Here is a 21,193-nt window from a genome sequence, read left to right as displayed (position 1 = left end):
TACATTATGATTCTAAAGCTTCGTTATGAAGGTACAAATCTTTCTGTAACAGTTCTTTGAAGAAATGATGAAAATCAATGATGAAAAAATCAACAACTTTTTTTTCATGATTAAGACAAGACTAAACTATATCAACATGCAATGCAATCTTGTTAACAAAAAAAAACAAAATCTTTTTTTTAAATGGATTTTATTGACTAAAAAAAATAGGTTGAACATATAAAAACCACAAAATTAGTCTTTTTCCGGAAGAGATCTGTTGGTGTGAACGTTTTTTTTATAGCTCTAAATATAAATATAGCCTCTATATTTCCTCTTTACATAAATTGTTAACAGAAAAAGTCACGACAAAAAAAGACAAAATTTGTCTTTATTTTCAGTGACAAATAAGTAGACAAGAATTTTTTTTTAACTTTTTTTTACTTTTTTTTTTTACTTTTTTTAAAGTGGGAGAAAAATAAACAAAATAATAATAATTAAAACATTAAAAAGAATTGACAACAATGACTTCATCTTACTGTTTAAATTATTAATAGATACAGGAATAAATTATTTTTTGTAACGGTTGCTCTTACAAAGTGGGACTCTATAACGCGGAATGGCAGAAGTTGATACATTGGAAATAAAACATGGCTTAAATCACTCACTATTGTCTGTGCATTCTTAAGAACCAGTGACTTATACTTTAATTTAAGTGATACTCTCTTACACCCATGACTGTCATTGCAGTTTTAACAAGTGTAAACTGTGTAAATTGTAATAATAGACCTTATCTACCTCCTGAAATTCAGTTTCCATCCATTTTCCATCCATGTATTTTCCACACCACTGGTCCAATGTGGGTACAGCGTAACATCATACAATTATTATAAATTCCTTTTTAATTGATTATTAAATTGTTTAATTAAGGCTTATACATAGTTTCCAAGACAGAGTTCAAGATACATCTTACTGGAGCTGCCAGATTGGAAAGTTTCAGATAATTTTTAAATAGCAAGCACAAGCTATGCAAAAGCGGCAGACCATTTGTATAATTGAACTTTTGTCTGTGTAATTCTAGCCCTGGTCTCTCTACCTCTTGTGCGTGAGAACAGACTCATGCTAGCCGTTCTGATTGGTGGCTAAAACCACCTGTGGGTTTATTTTCATGGTACACCTGATGATGCTGTTTGAGTTGCTGCAGGCATTATTTTCCAAAGTCTGACTGCTCTGATCTTCCTTCTGCTCCGTGCTTGTCAGCTTCGTCAAGATGCTTTTATATGCCTTCTTAATCTTAGGGACCTTAAAAGCGTACACTATGGGGTTAACTGCGGAGTTGGCGTGAGAGAGGAGGATGCAAATGTGAAAGGCGACAGTGGGCACTTTGACAATTTTGTAATAGGTAAGCGTATTCATTATGTGCAGCGGGAGCCAACAAACGGCAAACAGAACCAGCACCAAAGCCAGAGAATTGGCCAGTCTCCTCTCCTTACGGTAAAACGACCTGGACTCCGCGGGGCGCCCGACCTCCTTTCTCAGCTGTTTGGATATCATATTGAAGAGTAACAAGTACAGGGCCATCATGATGATGGTGGGTGGTAGGATGCAAGCAAAGAAGTTGAAGTTGACCATGTACGACATGGATATAACCGTGATGAAATGACATGTAATAGTGGAGTTTTCTCTTGTTGTGTCATCGTTGTGCCATCCGAACATGGGCATGAAGCCTAGTATAGAAGCAGAGAGCCAACATACAGTGACGGCGGCCCACAAATGCTGCTTTTTGACTGATCCTCTGTACCTGAAAACCAAAAAGAAATTATCTTTATATATCTTCAACGGTACTGTGTATGTATGTATGTACATATTAGTGGTGGGCCGTTATCGGCGTTAACGCGCTGCGTTAACGCGAGACTCTTATCGCGCGATAAAAAAAATATCGCCGTTAATCTATTCTCCAAGTTGGGTTGGGAGCTGGCTCAAGCTACACAAGCTATGATGACGCAATCTACCCGCGGCCGCGAGGTACACCCAGAGCCATATAGAGAGAGAGTTGCGACAACTCCATTGACAACAATGGAACGCTTTTTTTACAGCAATGGCGGCTCGTAGAGCCTCTCAATAGTTCCCGGAAGTAAAAACAGCGCGGTAGAACAGACCGTTTGTGATGCACTTTTAAAAGGTAAGACGTTTAAAGAATAAGATTGTATATTATCAGTACATCTGAATCAAATAAACTTGTGTTTTAAAGCATGCTAGTTGATTTCGAAGCACTTCCTGGAACTATCTGAGGTCTACGCGAATCACGTGACATTTAAGCATTTTGAACTTCCGTTGTCGCAACTCTCTCTCTCTATTACGGTGGCCCAGTAGTGCACAACACAACGAAATGTAAAAAGCAAACATAAGTTCACAACACAACGAAATAAAGCCACAACACAACGGAAACAAGCCACAACACAACGGAAACAAGCCACAACACAACGGAAAATCCACAACACAACGAAATAAAGCCACAACACAACGGAAATAAGACACAACACAACGGAAAATCCACAACACAACGAAATAAGGCCACAACACAACGGAAATGCTCCCGACCACTAGAGGGCTCTCGGAGCCCAGTAAAGTTAGTTTTCCAAGCCATTGTTCATTAGAGAGTCAGCAGTCTATAAAAATATATCAACACCACGATTAGTTTTAACAGTATGTAGCTAACCATTGTTTATCGACATTTATTAATTCAAAATCACCTACGTGCATTATAGCTGCATATTTATACTCTAGAATGCTTTGACGCGCTACCACAGCGCATTATCCCTGAGGGAACGTCTACCAATTCCTCCAAGTTGTTAAAACGTATAATTTGTTTTAATTAAAATTACTTTTAACATTCAAAAACAGACATATTCAAAATCCAAAGCTTGATTGTATTTGATAGTAGACTGACTTAATATGACTTTTATAATGACTTAATAATGACTTTTTTTCCAATACCCTTCATGTATTTACAGTAATTAACAATTATTTTTTTTAGGAAATTTCTGTAAAAGTTTTTTTTTCTTTTATCATGTTCCTAGTGACCAGACTGACTTATTATAGGTGGAATTGTGCCAATTCCTTCCTATTTCACCAAATGGTTTTTATTTTTATTTATCAAATTATATTATAATAAATTATACGTTTTAACCACTTGGTGGAATTGCCAGACGTGCCCTGCGCTGTGGAAGCGCGTCCAAGCATTCTCGAGTATAAATCAAATACGCAGCTATAATTCATGTAGGTTATTTTGAAGTAATATTTTATGTTGATATACACTGTTAAAACTAATCGTGGTATTTATATATAAAGACTGCTGACTCTAGAACAATGGCTTGGAAAACTAACTTTACTGGGCTCCAAGAGCCCTCTAGTGGTCGGGGGAGCATTTCCGTTGTGTTGTGGCTTTATTTCGTTGTGTTGTAGATTTTCCGTTGTGTTGTAGATTTTCCGTTGTGTTGTGGCTTATTTCCGTTGTGTTGTGGCTTTATTTCGTTGTGTTGTGGATTTTCCGTTGTGTTGTGGCTTATTTCCGTTGTGTTGTGGCTTTATTTCGTTGTGTTGTGGCTTGTTTCCGTTGTGTTGTGAACTTATGTTTGCTTTTTACATTTCGTTGTGTTGTGCACTACTGGGCCACCGTACTCTATGGCTCTGGGTACACCCGGCTGCAACGCATCATATTCGTCGTCATCTTAAGTAAACACGGCTGAAAGTGAAAGCTGGTGTAAAAGATCGGTGCAACATTCATTATTTGGACTTGGTTCGGATTTAAGCCGTCCGACGTAGACTGTGTGGTGTAACAGTTCGGTAAGTTAACACACGACTAATCCGTTCTACCACCTCAAATTCAAAACGAAACATATCACTGAATACCAGCGCTCGCGTATTATTCCCAATATATCTGAGTGGTGTAGAACATAATCTCTGTCTGCGCCCGATTTAAAGATTCGTTGTTGTGTTTCTTTTTAACTGAAAAGACATCAGTTAGAATATTCTAATTTTAAATTTGGGGTTTCATAAGCTCCAAGCCATAATAAACATTAGACCTACTCAAGTCTCTGCAGCTAGTGTACTTAAAAAAAAAATTATCTGCAAAATTATGTTGTATACTTATAGTTTTGCACAATATATGTTCTCAAAACTACATGCACCCTTAAAAAAAAAAAAAAAAAAAAAACTTTAGCAGTTGTTGAGCAGGGTCTGTGTAACTATAATATCGTTATCGCAAGAGGCTGCAATGTATATCACAATATGGATTTTAGGCCATATCGCCCATCCCTAATTGATAGCCTATAGTAGTTGATAATAACATAGGCCTACCTAATGTTGCCTACGGACGGTAACAGTACAGTAGTAACTTTTTACAGTCTATGAGTAGAACAGCTTTCTCAAGCAGTTTGTGATGCATTTTGGAAACAGGAGATGAGCCCCTGGTCTAATGCGCCACCTGGCTTGAGAAACCCGTTCTCAAAGACTTACTTTTATAGTCATTATTTGGGTAGCACACATATTCTGAATGCCTTCGGCAGAATTCAAATGAGCCATTTTAATCTAGATTAATCTAGATTAATTTCAAAATTAATCTAGATTAATCTAGATTAAAAAAATTAATCTATGCCCACCTCTAGTACATATATATACACACTGCCTTTCAAAAGTTTGGGTTTGGTAAGATAATGTTTCATCAGTCAATGTTAACAACTTTAGTTAACATGAACTAAGAATGAACAATATTTTTAAAGCATTTATTAATCTTAGTTCATGTTAATTTCAACATTTACTAATACAATGTATGTAAGGGATAATGTAGAGTGAGGCGGTTGTTATAGCGAATACAACCCCGACAGGCTGATCGTTGGGGTTTTGAATCAGCCTGAAGGGGTTGTATTCGCTATAACAACCGCCTCTCTCTACATTATCCCGCTTATTACATGGCTACCCACCAAATAAATCAATAATTTGGCAAAAAATATTAATTTAAAAGGAGTTTGTTGATTTTAAAATGATTGTTTTGCTTCCGCTAAAGAAAATAGTCTGTTCCGTCTCTACGGTTAGAATCCTGCGTCCATAGCAACGCTCTGTTTTTCATGGCAACGGTGTGTTATCTTTAACAGCGGCAGAGCCCGTTTATGGAGATCCTGGCCACTCCCTATTAAGTCCTATTGTACCGAATTTTGGTTGTAGTTCCACCAGAGTTCCACTGGGGGCGATCATCCATGAGTGCAAAATGAATGGAAGTCTATGGAGCTAGGCGGCTAAATTTGTCTCTTTCACCCGATTGCCATTGAGAAATTCAACAATTCAACATGGGTTATAAGTCGAAAGTTGAATGAATGAGTACTTATGTCCTTTCGATTTCTTACAGGTTGAGTTGTTGTTGCCCATAACACGCTAGCATTCTGCTAATGAACACTGAGTGGTCAGTGAAGGACTGATTACGACCAGAGATACCGCTTGATGGCATCGTGTGTGGGTGTGTATTTTCTGCGTGGTCTTTTAAAACAACAAAACAAAAACTCTTCTAGCACGTGTGTTTCCCTGTGTCAGCTGTGTTGTCGATGCCTCGAGAGAAAAGAAAGTGCAGAGCGCGAAAGCACCAAAGTGACTGAAGGATTGCCGTAAAGCAGTATCTCTGGTCGTACATGTGTTTGTGGTCAATGACATTTTAAAAGACTTTTTAAAGCAAATAAGTGACTCTAAAAAAATCTAACACCCAGCAATGTGTAATTACTTTGCATCTCCTTTCGAATACAACATTCAAATTACTAGACAAAAAATTATATCCTGAGAAAAGTGGATTTTGAGGGGTATAGCACCATAGACCTCCATTCATTCTGCACTCGTCCTGTGAGCGCCCTCATGGAACCAGAGTGGAACTGCAACCAGTTCAGAAGCCGGAAGTTTTCTGAGAGTGGAAGTTCTCCACTTATTAGACATTCTCTGGCAGCGGTCTGTTACCAAGAAATAACAGACCGCATTCTACATTAGAATTCAACCAAGCCATGTAATAATGTTATTTAATGCACTGTGAACTAACAAACAATGAATGACTGTATTTTTATTAACTACCATTAACAAAGATTAATAAACACTGTAACAAATGTATTCATCAACTAATGTTAACAAATGAGACCATATTGTAGTGTTACCGATTTTTGATTTTGAAAGTCTCTTCTGCTCACCAAGGCTGCATTTATTTGATCAAAATACAGTAAAAAACAGTTATATTACAAAATATTATTACAATTTAATGTAACTGTTTTCTATTTGAATATAATTAAAAAAAATATTCCTCTGATGGCAAGGCTGTATTTTCAGCATCATTACTCCAGTCTTCAGTGTCACATGATCCTTCAGAAATCATTTTAATATGCTGAAGATATGCTCAAGAAACATTTCAGATTGTTATCAATGTTGAAAACAGTTGCTTAATTAGCTTGTGTAATTGACATTAAGTTGGATGGGTGAAAATTTTCTTCAGTTAAATGAAAACAAGACTGAAGTTATTTTATTTGGCTCCCTCCATTTGGTAGACGACCTGACCTCTAGTTTAGGAACTCTGCAAGACTCTGTTGTCAGAGCCAGTTTTTTCCAACTTTGGGGTTTACGGAAATTGAAATCTTTTCTATCTTTTGGTGACCTAGAGAAAGTCATTCATGCTTTCATTTCAACAAGGCTTGATTATTGCAACGCTCTGTATGCCGGTATAAACCAGTTTTCACTATTGCGTTTGCAACTGGTTCAAAATGCTGCAGCTCGCTTCTTAATGGGGAGGAAAAAACATGAGCATATCACCCCTATTTCATCACATTTACATTGGCTACTGGTCAAATACAGAATTGAGTATAAGGTTTTAACTTTTGTATTTAAAGCCGTGCATGGTCTGGCTCCAGTTCATATTTCAGACCTTATTTGTCCATACTCTCCCCGAAGATCTCTTAGATCATCCTATGACAAATTATTAACCATTCCACTGTCTCGCTTGAAATCTAAAGGTGACAGAGCCTTTTCCGTATTTTGTCCTAAGCTATGGAATTCGTTACCTCAATTTGTTAGGTTATTTTCTTCCTTATATGCATTTAAGTCATCTCTGAAAATGTATCTTTTTTTCTCAGGCCTTTTCATAATTGCGTATATGTACTCTTAGTATTTTTGTACGACTTTTTTTTTATGTGTTTTTGTGAAGCACCTTGGTCAGCAGTAATGTTGTTTTAAGGTGCTATATAAATAAAAGTGACCTTGACCTTAATTTTTTTTATATATATATTTTTGCACCCTTGTTGACTTAAAGTATATATTTGGCAATTAATTACATCATGAAAAGTGCAGTATTTCAATACAAATCATATTATAAAAGTAAATCAGAATTATGATTTCATGTTTTACTTCATTTATTCAGTGAACCCTATTTAAAGGGATAGTTCACACAAAAATGGAAATTAGTCAAAAGTTTTTATTTGTAAATAAAAGCCTAAATTCAATCTGTTCATCATATAAAGTGATCGAGTCTCTTCAGAAAATTTGGACTAAACCGCTCAATTCATATGGATTAGTTTTATAATCTCTTTATGAGGTTTTTGAAGCGTTGTGGTAGTTGGGTAGCTGTCAATGGAGGGACAGAAATCTCTCAGATTTGATCAAAAAGATCTTCATTTGTGTTCCGAAGATGAACGATAGTCTTACGGGTTTGGAACCACATGAGGGTGAATAAATGATAACAGAATTGTAATTTGTGGGTGAACTAAACCTTTAATGAAGGGTTTCTCAAACTCGGTCCTGGAGGGCCACTGTCCTGCACAGTTTAGCTCCAACCCTGATCAAACACACCTGAGCAAGCTAATCAATGTCTTCAGGATTACTAGAAACTCACAGCTAGGTGTGTTTGATCAGGGTTGGAGCTAAACTGTGCAGGACAGTGGACCGAGTTTGAGTGGACCAGGACCGAGTTTGAGAAACCCTGCTTTAATGTCACATTCTGGAAGCATTTGGGAGCAAAATGTCTAAAACGCTACCTCAAGTGCTCCAATTTTCCTTATTGAGGAATATCTTTGCCAGCTCTATGTTTGCTAGTTTTCTGTGTTGGTCAATGCCAACATGATGATGTCGGGCAAAACAGAACGTCGTTTTTTAGAGGCAGAGCGAGCTAATTTGATTGCAGCTAATATAATTAATAAATTCTTAACATACATTAACATACACACATGCAAATGCGGTCCATTTCGCACCTAAAGAAGTTCTTTTTTCAGGTTGCATGTTATTCAGTATGATAAAAATAAGTGTGCATCATCTCTGAGAAATGCTCAAGTTTGCTTTCCTCCTTATCAGTAAGCTTGATCAGTTTGGCTCTCAATATGAAGCAACACGAGTCATGACTATTAAAAGTTCAAACCTGAGAGGCTTATAAACACGCAGGTATCGGTCCACAGCGATGGCCAACAAGGAGTGAACGGAGGCCTGGGTCAACACAATGACCACACAGCTGATGAAGAGGCAGCAGTGGAAACTAGTCATCAGCCGTCCATCAACTATCACTGCGAAAGGCACAGCAACCAATCCCACCAGAAAATCAGCCAGCGCCAGCGACACAATGAAGCAGAACGTGGTCTGACTCAGGGCTCGACACGACCACACGGCCCAGATCACCAGCACATTCCCCAGACAGCATCCCACAGCAATGAGCACCTCCACAGAGGTATAGATCACCTTCTCACCATCAGCCATGGTGGAGACTGAAGGCACAAGATCTCTACAGGAACTTACTTGAAATGGTCGTGGTTAAAATAGGAAGTTGTCTTCACTCTCTCAAACAGCATGCATAACAAAATATGCACGCACACACACACACACACACACACGCACGCACACATACTCAAGATTTTGTGCTTGATCAGTACTTCGAAGTGGCTTGTATGCTGCAAGTATACAATGTGTTTATTTTTTTGAAGGAAATTAATACTTTTATTTGGCAAAAGTAACAGTAAAGACATTTATGATGTTACAAAAGATTTCTATTTCAAATAAATGCGGTTCTTTTGAACTTTCTATTCATTAAAGAATCCTGAATAAAAATATATCGCGGTTTCCACAAAAATATGAAGCAGCACAACTGTTTTCAGCATTGATAATAATCAGAAATGTTTCTTGAGCAGCAAATCATCACATTAGAATGATTTCTATCATGTGACACTGAAGACTGGAGTAACGATGCTGAAAATTCAGCTTTGATCACAGGAATAAATTACATTTTGAAGTTACATTACAATAAAAAACAGGTTGTGATAAATATTGCACAATATCACTGTTTTTTACTCTATTTTTGAATGCATCAAATGTATGAATGTGAGTGAGCATAAGAGACTTCTTTCAAAAACATAAAAAATATATATATTTTGAACTGACCTTTTGAACAGTACTGTACGTATATAAAATATCAGTTTCTGGAAGTATGTTGTATCTAAATTAGAAGTGCTCTAATTTCTCTGTTTACCACTGTGGTCGTGTGGCATCAAATTGTGGCTAATCTCGTGTCAAGTAAAGCAGGAAGTTGTTGGTTTTTTTTTTTTTTTTTTTTTTTTTTTGCAAGAGGCGAGTTGCCAATAGTTTTTGACTGGATCCTAGACTATTGGCAAGTAATGATTTGAAAAAGAAAGAAAAAAGTTTTGGCATTGGGATATCTGCTCTTGCTTGTCATTTATGTCTGTCATAAAAAGGTTCCATTTGTTTAGTTTTGATTCATGTTTTTATGACTATGCAAATGAAATGTGACTTTTGCGATTTTCCGGGAACCAAAAATAGGATTAAGCAATTTTCATTCGATCTCAGACTTCTTGATTTCTATGAAACAGTTCCCACTTATAATGCACACTGCAAACAGCCCACAAAACCGACCTCAAACCTTTTCATCCAGACGGGCACAGCAGGGCTGTAACCACTGTGATAATTATAAATGGCCAAACTGAATTTCATACACTTGTATTTAAAATTATCGAACCCCCTCTGACCTGCAAGACATTCTGGTTTTGTGAACAAAATTGTAGGAAAACACTTTAACTAAGCCATCAGTAAACCATAGAAAGTTTATTATTCCACAACTGAGTGATTCTGAAAACATAATGTTAGTGAGTTCAAAAAATCAAACTTGCTGTAAACATCCATTTACTAAATTATTCAACTCCCAAAAGTACATTTTTCTAGAGAATCCTTTACTCTCATGGTACCTTTACTGCTCCTCGTTAAACATTTTTGGATAATATCTATATAGTTATGTACCCTTTCTCTCCTTATTTCTTCTTTTTTCTTTTTGTTCTCTTATGTAACACTGATTGTATTCTGAAGTATATTATGTTTTGATGTTATAATATTGGTAATAATTCTGTACATGTTATATGTTGTTACAAAGCATTAAAAAAAATCCTTTACTCTCACTTATAAGCTTCTGACACCCTCTACTGGAGTCTTAGGCCATTCCATGTGTGCAAAAGCTTCCAGCTCATTAATATTCTTTGGTTTCTGTTCTGCCACTGCTTTCTTCAAATCTCACCAAAGATTTTCAAGGACATTTTAATCTGGAGACTGAGCAGACCAGGACTGATCCCTGAACAAAGCTTTGGTAGATTTGGGATCATTGACTTGACCGTGAAGACAGTGTTTTTCTGGTCATAAGTCAAGCCTTTTTTGTGCCAGACATACTTCTGATCCATGGGTCCAAAAAAGTTCCCTGGAAGGTTTTCTATGGTACCATACATTTTAAACTTATAAACAATGCAGCCAGCTGTGTCTCTAGGAGCTTTTAGTGTCCTGTAGATGTTCTTGTAGCCATAGCCTTCTTCTCTGGGCTTTTGTAGGAGCTTTTTTGTCTTGGCCATATTTGCTACTCAACTTCAGCACATGCATGGGATAAATGTATGCATGGATTACAACTAAATCTAATGAATTGTAATTATAGAGTTCCCAAAGGTTTATAGTAACCCCAAGTAATAGTATAGCATAAAGAAGATATTTTGATAGATACCCATTTAATGAAAATGGGTTCAAAATAACATGAGGCTCCATTAACTTTCATTGTACAAAAAAACCCCACTGAGACTCATATTTAAAAATCTGTCGTGTTTCACAGAAGAAGAAAGTCAAAGGTTTAGAGCCACATGAGGTTAGTAAATTAAGTTTCATTTTTTTGGGTGAAATATGCCCAGTCTGACCCTATAGCGCCACCAGCTGTTAGTTATAGAGAATAAGAAGTTGTTTGATTGACATGTAAGTTATGATAGTAAAGCTTCATTATGAAGGTACAAATCTTTCTGTAGCAGTCTCTAAAACTAGTTTTAATTTCTTTGATGAAATGATGAAAATCAATGATGGAAAAAATCAACAACCTTTTCTTTCATGATTAAGACAATACTAAACTGACTATATCTACATGCATGCAATCTTGTTAATGAAAAAAAAACTAAATCTTATTTTTTTTATGGATTTTATTGACTAAAAAATAGGTTGAACATCTAAAACCACAAAATTAGTCTTTTTCCGGAAGAGATCTGTAGGTGTGAAAGTTTTTTTTATAGCTCTAAATATATAAATATAGCCTCTGTATTTCCTCTTTACATAATTTGTTAACAGAAAAAGACAAGACAAAAAAAGGCAAAATTTCAGTGACAAATAAGTAGACAAGAATGTATTTGATTTTTCTTTACTTTTTTTGGTGGATTTTGTTAACTAAAACTTGACTAACAGGTCATGATTGAACATATCAAACCACAAAATTAGTCTTTTCCCGGAAGAGAGTAAATACAGCCTCTCTATTTCCTCTTTATATAAATCAGCAGCTCTTTCTAACACTCTCACGTTCCTGTTTCCAGTTCTCTAATCACAATGGTATTAGGTGGAGGGATAATTTACATCTCTCTTGAAGTGCTCATCGCTGTGGGATGCTGTCTGGGCAATGTGCTGGTGATCTGGGCCGTGTGGAGGAGCGGAGCCCTGAACCACGCCACTTTCTGCTTGATTGTGTCGCTGGCGATGGCAGATTTCCTGGTCGGGGCCGTGGCCATTCCTCTGGCTGTGGTTGTGGACGTCCACGTGAAGATCCCTTTCCATGCCTGTCTGTTCATCAGCTGTGTCCTGATCGTCCCGCTTCAAGCATCAGTGCTCACCCTTCTGGCCATTGCTGTGGATCGTTGCCTGCGGGTTTGTATCCCACTCAGGTGAGTCGGCTTTTGTTTTATCTTTAAATCAATGTAATGCAATTTAGGTATGATTAATTGTCATGCTTAGTTGTTTGGCTTGGTATCCTCAAAGTTGCATTGGATTTTCTCCTTAGCAGGTTGAGAGGTCAATGCATCACATCCATGTTCATAGAGTTAGTTTGTGGAGTAAATATATAGGCTATAATCTGTGTGTAGGCTACATGGCTTTTTTTAATTGAATGGTGACTGCTGGTGTTTCGCGTGTGTTTGGCCAATCACCGAACATTAACGTCACTGGTAGTTCCTATAGAGCTGGTTTAGACCCGACTCTGAAGCAGGAGCTGATTTAGTTACTCTAAAAGGAGTTCCTAGAACTAAAATCATTCATAGTTCCTGCGGTGTGAACACACCAAAAACTGGGTACTTCCGCCATTAGTTTTAGGAACTATGAAAAGATTCCTCTGATGTGAAATCCCCTAAAATTAGAAAAGCTTTCAAGCGCTGGAGAGACCTAAGCAGGAAGGCCTGAAAACAGACGCAGAGGTTGTGTTGTTCCTGCTTCATACGTTGAGTAACATTGGTTTTGCTATTTCACACAACCAAGATATGCTGTTTGCTATTTCACAGAGATGCTGTTGTTGTAATGTTAGCTGTAGTAACAGGACAGTTTGAGTGTCATTGTTTGTCTGGAGCTGCTGGCGACTCTTGCTTGTATATACTCTTGTGTACTGTATGTTCATTTTTTGTTGTTCATTCATCATCTTCTCTTTATTTTTTGAGAAGCATTATTTTGCTTTGCTTCAGCTATGATAAAGAGACATCCACTCTTGCATTGCGTGTTCATGCATTTTGGGGGCGGAGCAATGAAGGGAGGGGCATGTTTGTTTGGGTTGATTTACATTACATTACATTTAGTCATTTAGCAGACGCATTTGTCCAAAGCGACTTAAAATTTAGGACTAAATTAAGCTAAATCATCGTGAAGAGGCAAAAACAATGCAAGAAGTGCCCAAAATACGAAGTTCAGGCATTGTTCAGAGTAGCATAAGCCCGATAAGGGAGGATTAAAGGAAAAGGAAATAAAGTTTTTTTTTTTTAAATGTTTTATGAGGTTAAGTGATCACGGAAGAGATGAGTTTTCAGTTGTCTTTTGAATGTTGTCAGGGATTCCGGATGAGGATGGGGAGAGCGTTCCACCAGCATGGAAGCGTGAATGAGAATGTTCTGGAAAGTGATTTTGTGTCTCTCTGTGATGGAACCACGAGCCTTCGTTCGTTGACCGATCGTAGGCTTCTGGTAGGGATGTAGACTCGTAGGAGCGAGTGAAAGTAGGAGGGAGCTGAGCCTGTGATAGATCTGTAAGCAAGCATCAATGCCTTGAACTTGATGCGAGCAGCGAGTGGTAGCCAGTGCAGAGAGATGAAAGAGGAGTGACGTGGGCCCTTTTTGGCTCGTTGACGACAAGACGAGCTACAGCATTCTGAATCATTTGTAGAGGTTTAGTTGCACATGATGGAAGTCCAGCCAGAAGAGCAGTGTAGTAGTCAAGCCTAGAAATGACCAGGGCCTGGACGAGAAGTTGTGTTGCATGCTCAGTTAGGCCTGATCTTCCTGATGTTGTGCAGCGCAAACCTGCATGATCGAGCTGTCTTTGAAATGTGATCTGTGAAGGTCAGCTGGTCATCCAATATTACTCCAAGATTTCTGATCGACCTTGATGGGGTGATTGATGATGAATCTAGCTGGATGGTGAAGTCGTGCTGTAGAGATGGATTGGCAGGGAGGACGAGAAGCTCAGTCTTTGCCAGGTTGAGCTGAATTGGTGTTGATTTCGAATATCATCAGTGTTTCTCAGAATTTGCTTATTTCACCTTTAAAAGATCTTTCATTTTACTAAATATTTCTCTCTGGCAGGTACAATTCTACAGTCACAAAGAAGCGCTCCTGGATCACCGCCGCTGTGTGCTGGATTCTGGCGTCCATACTGGGCTTCTTACCGATGTTTGGATGGTACAACCATGATACACTGGCACGTTACAATTCCACCTCCATAGACTGTCAATTCATTGATGTCATTCCTGCTTCATACTTGGTCCACTTCATCTATGAGTGTTGTTTTCTTCCTCCGCTGGCAGTCATGATTACTTTGTATGGCTATATCTTTTTTAAAATGAGAAGACTGTCAAGGGGGAGAGCAGGTGTGGCGGCTGAAACTGGTGGATATAACCAAAAGGAACACAAACTGGCCAGATCTCTGGTTTTGGTTTTGGCTCTTTTTATTGTTTGCTGGCTGCCGTTACACTTAATAAAAGCCATCACATTCTATAACCAGAATATACATGTACCATCCATTGCTTTATACTTTGGCATTCTCCTTTCTCATGGCAACTCGATGGTTAACCCTGTAGTGTATGCCTTCAAAATCCCTAAGATTAAGCAGGAGTACAGGAAGATTTGGAGGAGGGTGATTGGTCGAGAGCAGAAGGCAGATATAAACGCTCCTGCAAGTAATACCTTAGACAGCCATGATGGACGAGTTCATGGGGAAATCAGCCCAGAGGTGGGAGTCAATGGCATTAAATCAACTTAATTCCATGTTCCGTGAAACGTACCAAAAGAAGGGGGGATTTATATGATTTTCTTAGAGTGTAATTGCAATATTACTTTTTCAAACCTTTCAAGCTTTTCTGGCCCAAACTAATATTGACAGATTGCAGTTACACTGTTGTGCCAGTAGGGCTCCTCCAAACACCACTGTCAAAGTCTGAGAGTAACTGTAGGATGTGTTATTTTCCTGTTATCACTGTAAAGCTGCTTTGAAACAATCTGTATTGTAAAAAGCGCTCTATAAATAAAGGTGACATGACTTATAGCTGAATCTGGATAATAGAGGAGTGTGTAATTTAATGCACAATAATATGGTTGTACTATAGTGCAAATATGAGTGATGTTTAAAACTGTCAAACTTTATGTTTGTTTTGCACCTTTCCTGATAAGCTAAAATAGAATTTTTATTTATTTATTTTGAACCACTTATATGAGGTGTGCAATAAATAAAAATAATTCAATGATTTGTGCCTTTCATTTAGTTTCGTTTATACAGTATTCTTATTTGTCTTTTTAGATTAATACGCTTTTTTCAGAAGAGACACTAAAAGTATCACCCATAAAAATTATTTAGATTTTAGTATGCTTTATTAGGATGACAAAAACAGTACTTTTATTGTCAACATGTTTGCAGAATAGCTGTGAGAAAATGTGCAATATAAAATAAACTGAATAAACATAATATTAAAAGATAAAGTGAAATATCAGTAGTGCAAAATAAAATGGAACAACAAAACAGTGCAGAGTAAACTAAGAAAGTAATTTATCTTTATAATTAATACTTTATATTGGTTTTTATTTGGCAGTTTTAAAGAGATAATTCACCCAAAAATGAAAATTCTGTCATCATATCCTCACCAAGTTAAGTTTCTAAAAGTTTTCTGAACACAAAAGAAGATATTTTGAAGAATGCTGGTAACCAAACAGTCAACTTCCATAGTATAAAAAAAATGGCAATGAGGACCACTGACAGTAGATTGTATAGTTATCTCAAAGGGAGGTTTTATACCCCACAACTATTCAATCTACTACCTCAGCTTCAGGGACAGCAAACAAACATGCCGTGGCTTTAGTTTCTTCACCGGCTCTGCATGGGGACGAAAGAAAGAGGGGGAAAGACATTATTTATTTATTATGAGTCATACAAAATAATGACTCATACATTATGCCTTTCATAATGTTTATGCAATATTCATATTGTTCTTTTTAGAATAATATGTTTGATTCGGAAGACACTAAAAGTATCACCCATAAAAAAAAATATAAAACATTTTAGTGTAACAAAAACTGTACATTATTATTGCCAAAGTGTTTGCAGTATGAAAATTGTACAATATAAAATAAACATAATAAGATGTATAACATAGTAATAATGTAGTAATTATTATAGTAATAACATAGTAATTATATAGTAATAACATAGTAATTACTATAGTAACAACATAGTAATGTTAATTTGTTGACAAATAAAATTAAATATCAGTAGTGCAATATAAAATGAATGTTTTTTGTACATGTATTTATATTGCCTTTTTATTTTACAAAAATGTAATTATTTATTAAAATATCAATAGTCAAAATCATACATTGTAAAGTAAAACACTGGACTCCACCTTTGCATTTCCATTTATCGAAAATGCCACATTTGTTGTAGTTTACAAAGTCCTTCGTATGCAAGGGGAAATTTTAAGTATTTCCTTCTTTGTCTCTTTCTGCTTTGCCTTTGAAGGATTAGCTAAATAATCCACAATATTAATGACAATATATGCATATTATATACAGGCAGAACTCCTGGCGTGAAGTAGAGGTGAGTCGCACGACGAAATACCGCCTATTTTCTTTGCAACCTTCACACGCCTGTGGTGTGGCATGCCATTTAATTGCCTGAAGTAAATCTCTGAATTTGAACGCAGCTTTCCCAGCTCCTCCTTTGTCTGCCTTTAAAAAGTGCTACAAGTTGTCTGCTAGCAAAGCATGAAAGGGAGGGAAAAGGTCCAAACAAAATGGCCGCCTTCCTGCCATCTTAAACGAGTGTTCAGTTAGAAGTCAAGAATGTGTAAAGACGAAACATGCTCATGCTTATTTCAAGAAAGGTGAATGAAATCATTCATACTCTTCATATTGAGTAGGAGGAACTATAAATATACTGTTGTGGTCTGTTTGATTACCATATTCATGAGTCATGGTACTTAAATATTACTGTAAGGTAATAAAAAAAATAAAAATTATCTTGAGCAGCAAATCATATTAGAATGATTTTTGAAGGATCATGTGACATTGAAGACTGGAGTAATGATGCTGAAAATTCAGCTTTGATCACATGAATAAATCACAGTTTAAAATATATTCAAAAAGAAAACATGTCACGGGACACACACGGAAAAAGGTAGATCCAATAGCAGTAGTTTATTAAATGTAATCCAATCTTGTAGTCATCCAAGCAGGGGGTCAAAATCCATGTAATCCAATCCAAACACGAGAAATAATACAAGAACAGGCCAAGGAAAACAGACTTCAAAAGTGCAGTGACATTCAACAAGGACTCCGTGACAGACACTAAACAGGCAGGGTATTTAAACACAGAAACTAACGATCATGATGGGGAACAGCTGGGTGCAATGAACAGTGATGAGAGCAGACAAGGATTGTGGGAAATGCAGTTCATGAATGATGACAGAAAGGGGAAAAGAGACCTCTAGGGGACAACCAGGGAACACAAACCCAACACTGTGACATAACCCCCCCTCTACGGAGTGGCTCCCAGACACTCCAAGACAGGAAACGGAACAAAACAAAAGTTCAGGAGGGAGGTGGCATGGTGGAGGATCAGGGGGAGGGACGGGGGGCCAGGTCCATGAAGGGAAACAGAAACAGAGGGTAACAGACTCAAAGGGGCCCAGGGTGACACAGACAGTACATCGGGGAAACAGGGCGAAGCCAACAGTCCATCGGGCGGCCAGTGCGAAGCAACCCCTCCGTTAGGCGGCCGGGGCGAAGCGAACAGTCCATCGGGTGGCCTGGGCGGAGAAGACCCTTCGGGCGGCCACGGCGGAGACGACCCCTCGGGCGGCCAGGGCGGAGACGACCCCTCGGGCGGCCAGGGCGGAGACTTTCCCTCGGGCGGCCAGGGCGGAGACTTTCCCTCGGGCGGCCAGGGCGGAGACGACCCCTCGGGCGGCCACGGCGGTGAAGACCCCTCGGGCGGCCACGGCGGTGAAGACCCCTCGGGCGGCCACGGCGCAGGAACTGGAACAGACACCAATGGCTCAGGCACTGGAACTGGCACCACCGACTCAGGCACTGGAACTGGCACCACCGACTCAGGCACTGGAACTGGCACCACCGACTCAGGCACTGGAACTGGCACCCCCGACTCAGGCACTGGAACTGGCACCACCGACTCAGGCACTGGAACTGGCACCACCGACTCAGGCACTGGAACTGGCACCACCGACTCAGGAACAGACACCACCGGCCCAGGAACAGACACCACCGGTCCAAGTGTGTGCGTAGCCCACACACACCACATGGCTGTGGCCATAATGGCCAGTGTCGCGGTCACTGAGGGCTCAGGAACAGACGCCTCCGGCTCAGGAACAGACACTGGCTCCGGCTCAGGAACAGACACTGGCTCCGGCTCAGGAACAGACACTGGCTCCGGCTCAGGAACAGACACTGGCTCCGGCTCAGGAACAGACACTGGCTCCGGCTCAGGAACAGACACTGGCTCCGGCTCAGGAACAGACACTGGCTCCGGCTCAGGAACAGACACTGGCTCCGGCTCAGGAACAGACACTGGCTCCGGCTCAGGAACAGACACTGGCTCCGGCTCAGGAACAGACACTGGCTCCGGCTCAGGAACAGGAACAGACACAGACACTGGCTCCGGCTCAGGAACTGGAACAGACACAGACACTGGCTCCGGCTCAGGAACAGACACCACTGGCTCAGGTTCAGGTTCAGGAACAGACACCACAAGCACCATATTGTCTGAAGACCCAGGCTCGGCAGACGTGACGTGAACAGGCTCGGCGGCGGCCATCTTGTCCGAAGACACAGGCTCGACGACGGCCACCTTGTCCGAAGACACAGGCTCGGCAGGCGTGACGTGAACAGGCTCGGAGGCGGCCATCTTGTCCGAAGACACAGGCTCGGCAGACGTGCCGTGGACAGTCTTGGTACTTTCTAGGATCTGAAATAGCGTATCAAAATAATCCAACAGGCTTTCCGCCGCTGTGGCAATAGCGGGCTGCTCGGGCACGGCCTCCGGGACGACAGGGTGCTGCACGAGGACGGCCTCTGGGATGACAGCTGGCTGCACGGGCATGACCTCTGGGATGACAGTGGTCTGCTCGGGGATGACTGCGGACTGCACGGGTACGGCCTCCGGTTCTTTGGGGAGGTTGGAGGTCTTCCTCCTCCTCCGCCTCCAGACCACCGAACTCGAGACCACCGGAACTGGGACCACCGGAACTGGGACCACCGGAACTGGGACCACCGGAAACGGGACCACCGGAAACGGGACCACCGGAACTGGGACCACTGGGCTAAGCCCTGGCTCAGATCTGGAACCGCTGGACAGTTCGGGCTCGGGGCTGGAAAAAGACTGAAGCGGCGAGTGGTGTTGGGGTCCATATCCACCACCTCCTCCCCTGCGGCCTCCACGGGTCCCACGAAAAATTACTAGACGGGTTCCATTAAACAAATCTCTCTTCTCCAGCTCGGTGGCTGGGGAAGAGAAGTTTGAAAACATACCGCTGGATCTTTGTGGTGACGGAGTCCTTCTGTCACGGGACACACACGGAAAAAGGTAGATCCAATAGCAGTAGTTTATTAAATGTAATCCAATCTCGTAGTCATCCAAGCAGGGGGTCAAAATCCATGTAATCCAATCCAAACACGAGAAATAATACAAGAACAGGCCAAGGAAAACAGACTTCAAAAGTGCAGTGACATTCAACAAGGACTCCGTGACAGACACTAAACAGGCAGGGTATTTAAACACAGAAACTAACGATCATGATGGGGAACAGCTGGGTGCAATGAACAGTGATGAGAGCAGACAAGGATTGTGGGAAATGCAGTTCATGAATGATGACAGAAAGGGGAAAAGAGACCTCTAGGGGACAACCAGGAAACACAAACCCAACACTGTGACAAAACAGTTATCACAATATGTAATATTTTTACAGTATTTGATCAAATAAATGCAGCCTTTAAGCAGAAGAGAAAAATATAAATAATCTTAATCCAAACTTTTGACCGGTAGTGTATATATCATATTTAAGTGACACAATGAAGCAGAACGTGCTCAGGGCTCGACACGACCACACGGCCCAGATCACCATCACGTTCCCCAGACAGCATCCCACAGCGATGAGCACCTCCATAGAGGTATAGATCACCTTCTCACCATCAGCCATGGTGGAGACTGAAGGCACAAGATCTCTACAGGAACTTTGAAATGGTTGTGGTTAAAATAGGAAGTTGTCTTCGTTCTCTCTACAGCCATGCATAACCAAATATACACTCTGTTGTGATGAGGCAGAGGCAGTGGGATCCATTTGCAGCTTTATTAAAGAGTAGTCAAGACAGACAGGGTCAAACACAGCAGACAGGGCAAAGCAGGCTAGGCTGAGACAAACCAGGTGAACAGGCAAGGGTCGAGGCAGGCAGCAAGAAACAGGAATCAATAAACAATCCAGGGCAGGGCAGGCAGAAGAAAGTCAGAAACAATAAACAGTCCAAGGTCAATAACAGAAATCAAACACTGGAATAAACGCTCAGAAATGATGGCCGGGGCAGAATCAAGACTTCGCACTGAATGTGTGTGTGGAAGTGGTTTATATGAGTGTGTGTAAATGAGGTGCAGGTGTGTAACGCAATCAGTCCCAGGTAAGCGGTATTATGGGAAATGGAGTTCAATGAGTAAAGTTAATATTCCGGGGATGGTTCCCTCCGGTGGTGAAGAGGAGGCGGTGCGGGAGCCTGCTCTGTAACACACACACACACACACACACACACTCACTCACACACGCACACATACTCAAGATTTTTTGCTTGATCAGTACTTCGAAGTGGCTTGTATGCTGCAAGTATACAATGTGTTGTTTATTTTTTTTTGAAGGAAATTAATACTTTTATTCGGCAAAAGTAACAGTAAAGACATTTATGATGTTTCAAAAGATTTCTATTTCAAATAAATGCGGTTCTTTTTAACTTTCTATTCATTAAATATTCCTGACTAAAAATGTATTGCGGTTTCCACAAGAATATGAAGCAGCACAACTGTTTTCAGCATTGATAATAATCAGAAACGTTTCTTGAGCAGCAAATCATCACATTATAATGATTTCTGAAGGATCATGTGACACTGAAGACTGGAG

At 39.8% G+C, this 21,193-nt stretch overlaps 2 protein-coding genes across 2 annotated transcripts; one reads left to right on the top strand and one right to left on the bottom strand.

Moving 5' to 3' along the window:
- Positions 1–906: 906 nt before the first annotated feature.
- Positions 907–8,739, bottom strand: LOC308699441 (adenosine receptor A1-like; the record flags this gene model as incomplete). Its single annotated transcript, XM_081380240.1, has 2 exons — positions 907–1,780; positions 8,408–8,739. The coding sequence occupies 2 exons, from the start codon at positions 8,737–8,739 to the stop codon at positions 1,102–1,104; spliced, it is 1,011 nt and encodes a 336-aa protein (XP_081236366.1). The 3' UTR covers positions 907–1,101.
- Positions 8,740–11,877: 3,138 nt separating this feature from the next.
- Positions 11,878–15,248, top strand: adora3a.1 (adenosine A3 receptor a.1). The gene is made up of 2 exons (XM_081380423.1): positions 11,878–12,218; positions 14,115–15,248. Exons 1-2 carry the CDS (start codon positions 11,887–11,889, stop codon positions 14,788–14,790), a joined length of 1,008 nt encoding a protein of 335 aa, XP_081236549.1. The 5' UTR covers positions 11,878–11,886; the 3' UTR covers positions 14,791–15,248.
- The last annotated feature ends 5,945 nt before the right edge of the window (positions 15,249–21,193 follow it).

This window comes from Scardinius erythrophthalmus (assembly GCF_964197995.2).
Source record: "Scardinius erythrophthalmus genome assembly, chromosome: 12".
In the NCBI taxonomy this organism is placed as follows: Eukaryota; Metazoa; Chordata; class Actinopteri; order Cypriniformes; family Leuciscidae; genus Scardinius; species Scardinius erythrophthalmus.
Note: the sequence above shows the minus strand (reverse complement) of the source record. Positions and strands in the feature narration are given on the sequence as shown.

What these genes read in the sequence shown, in the direction of transcription:
- adora3a.1 (XM_081380423.1), top strand. Translation starts at nt 11,887, where the DNA reads ATGGTATTAGGTGGAGGGATAATTTACATCTCTCTTGAAGTGCTCATC. An exon ending in CGGGTTTGTATCCCACTCAG is followed by an intron (nt 12,219 to 14,114) that starts GTGAGTCGGCTT and finishes TCTCTCTGGCAG; the next exon opens with GTACAATTCTACAGTCACAA.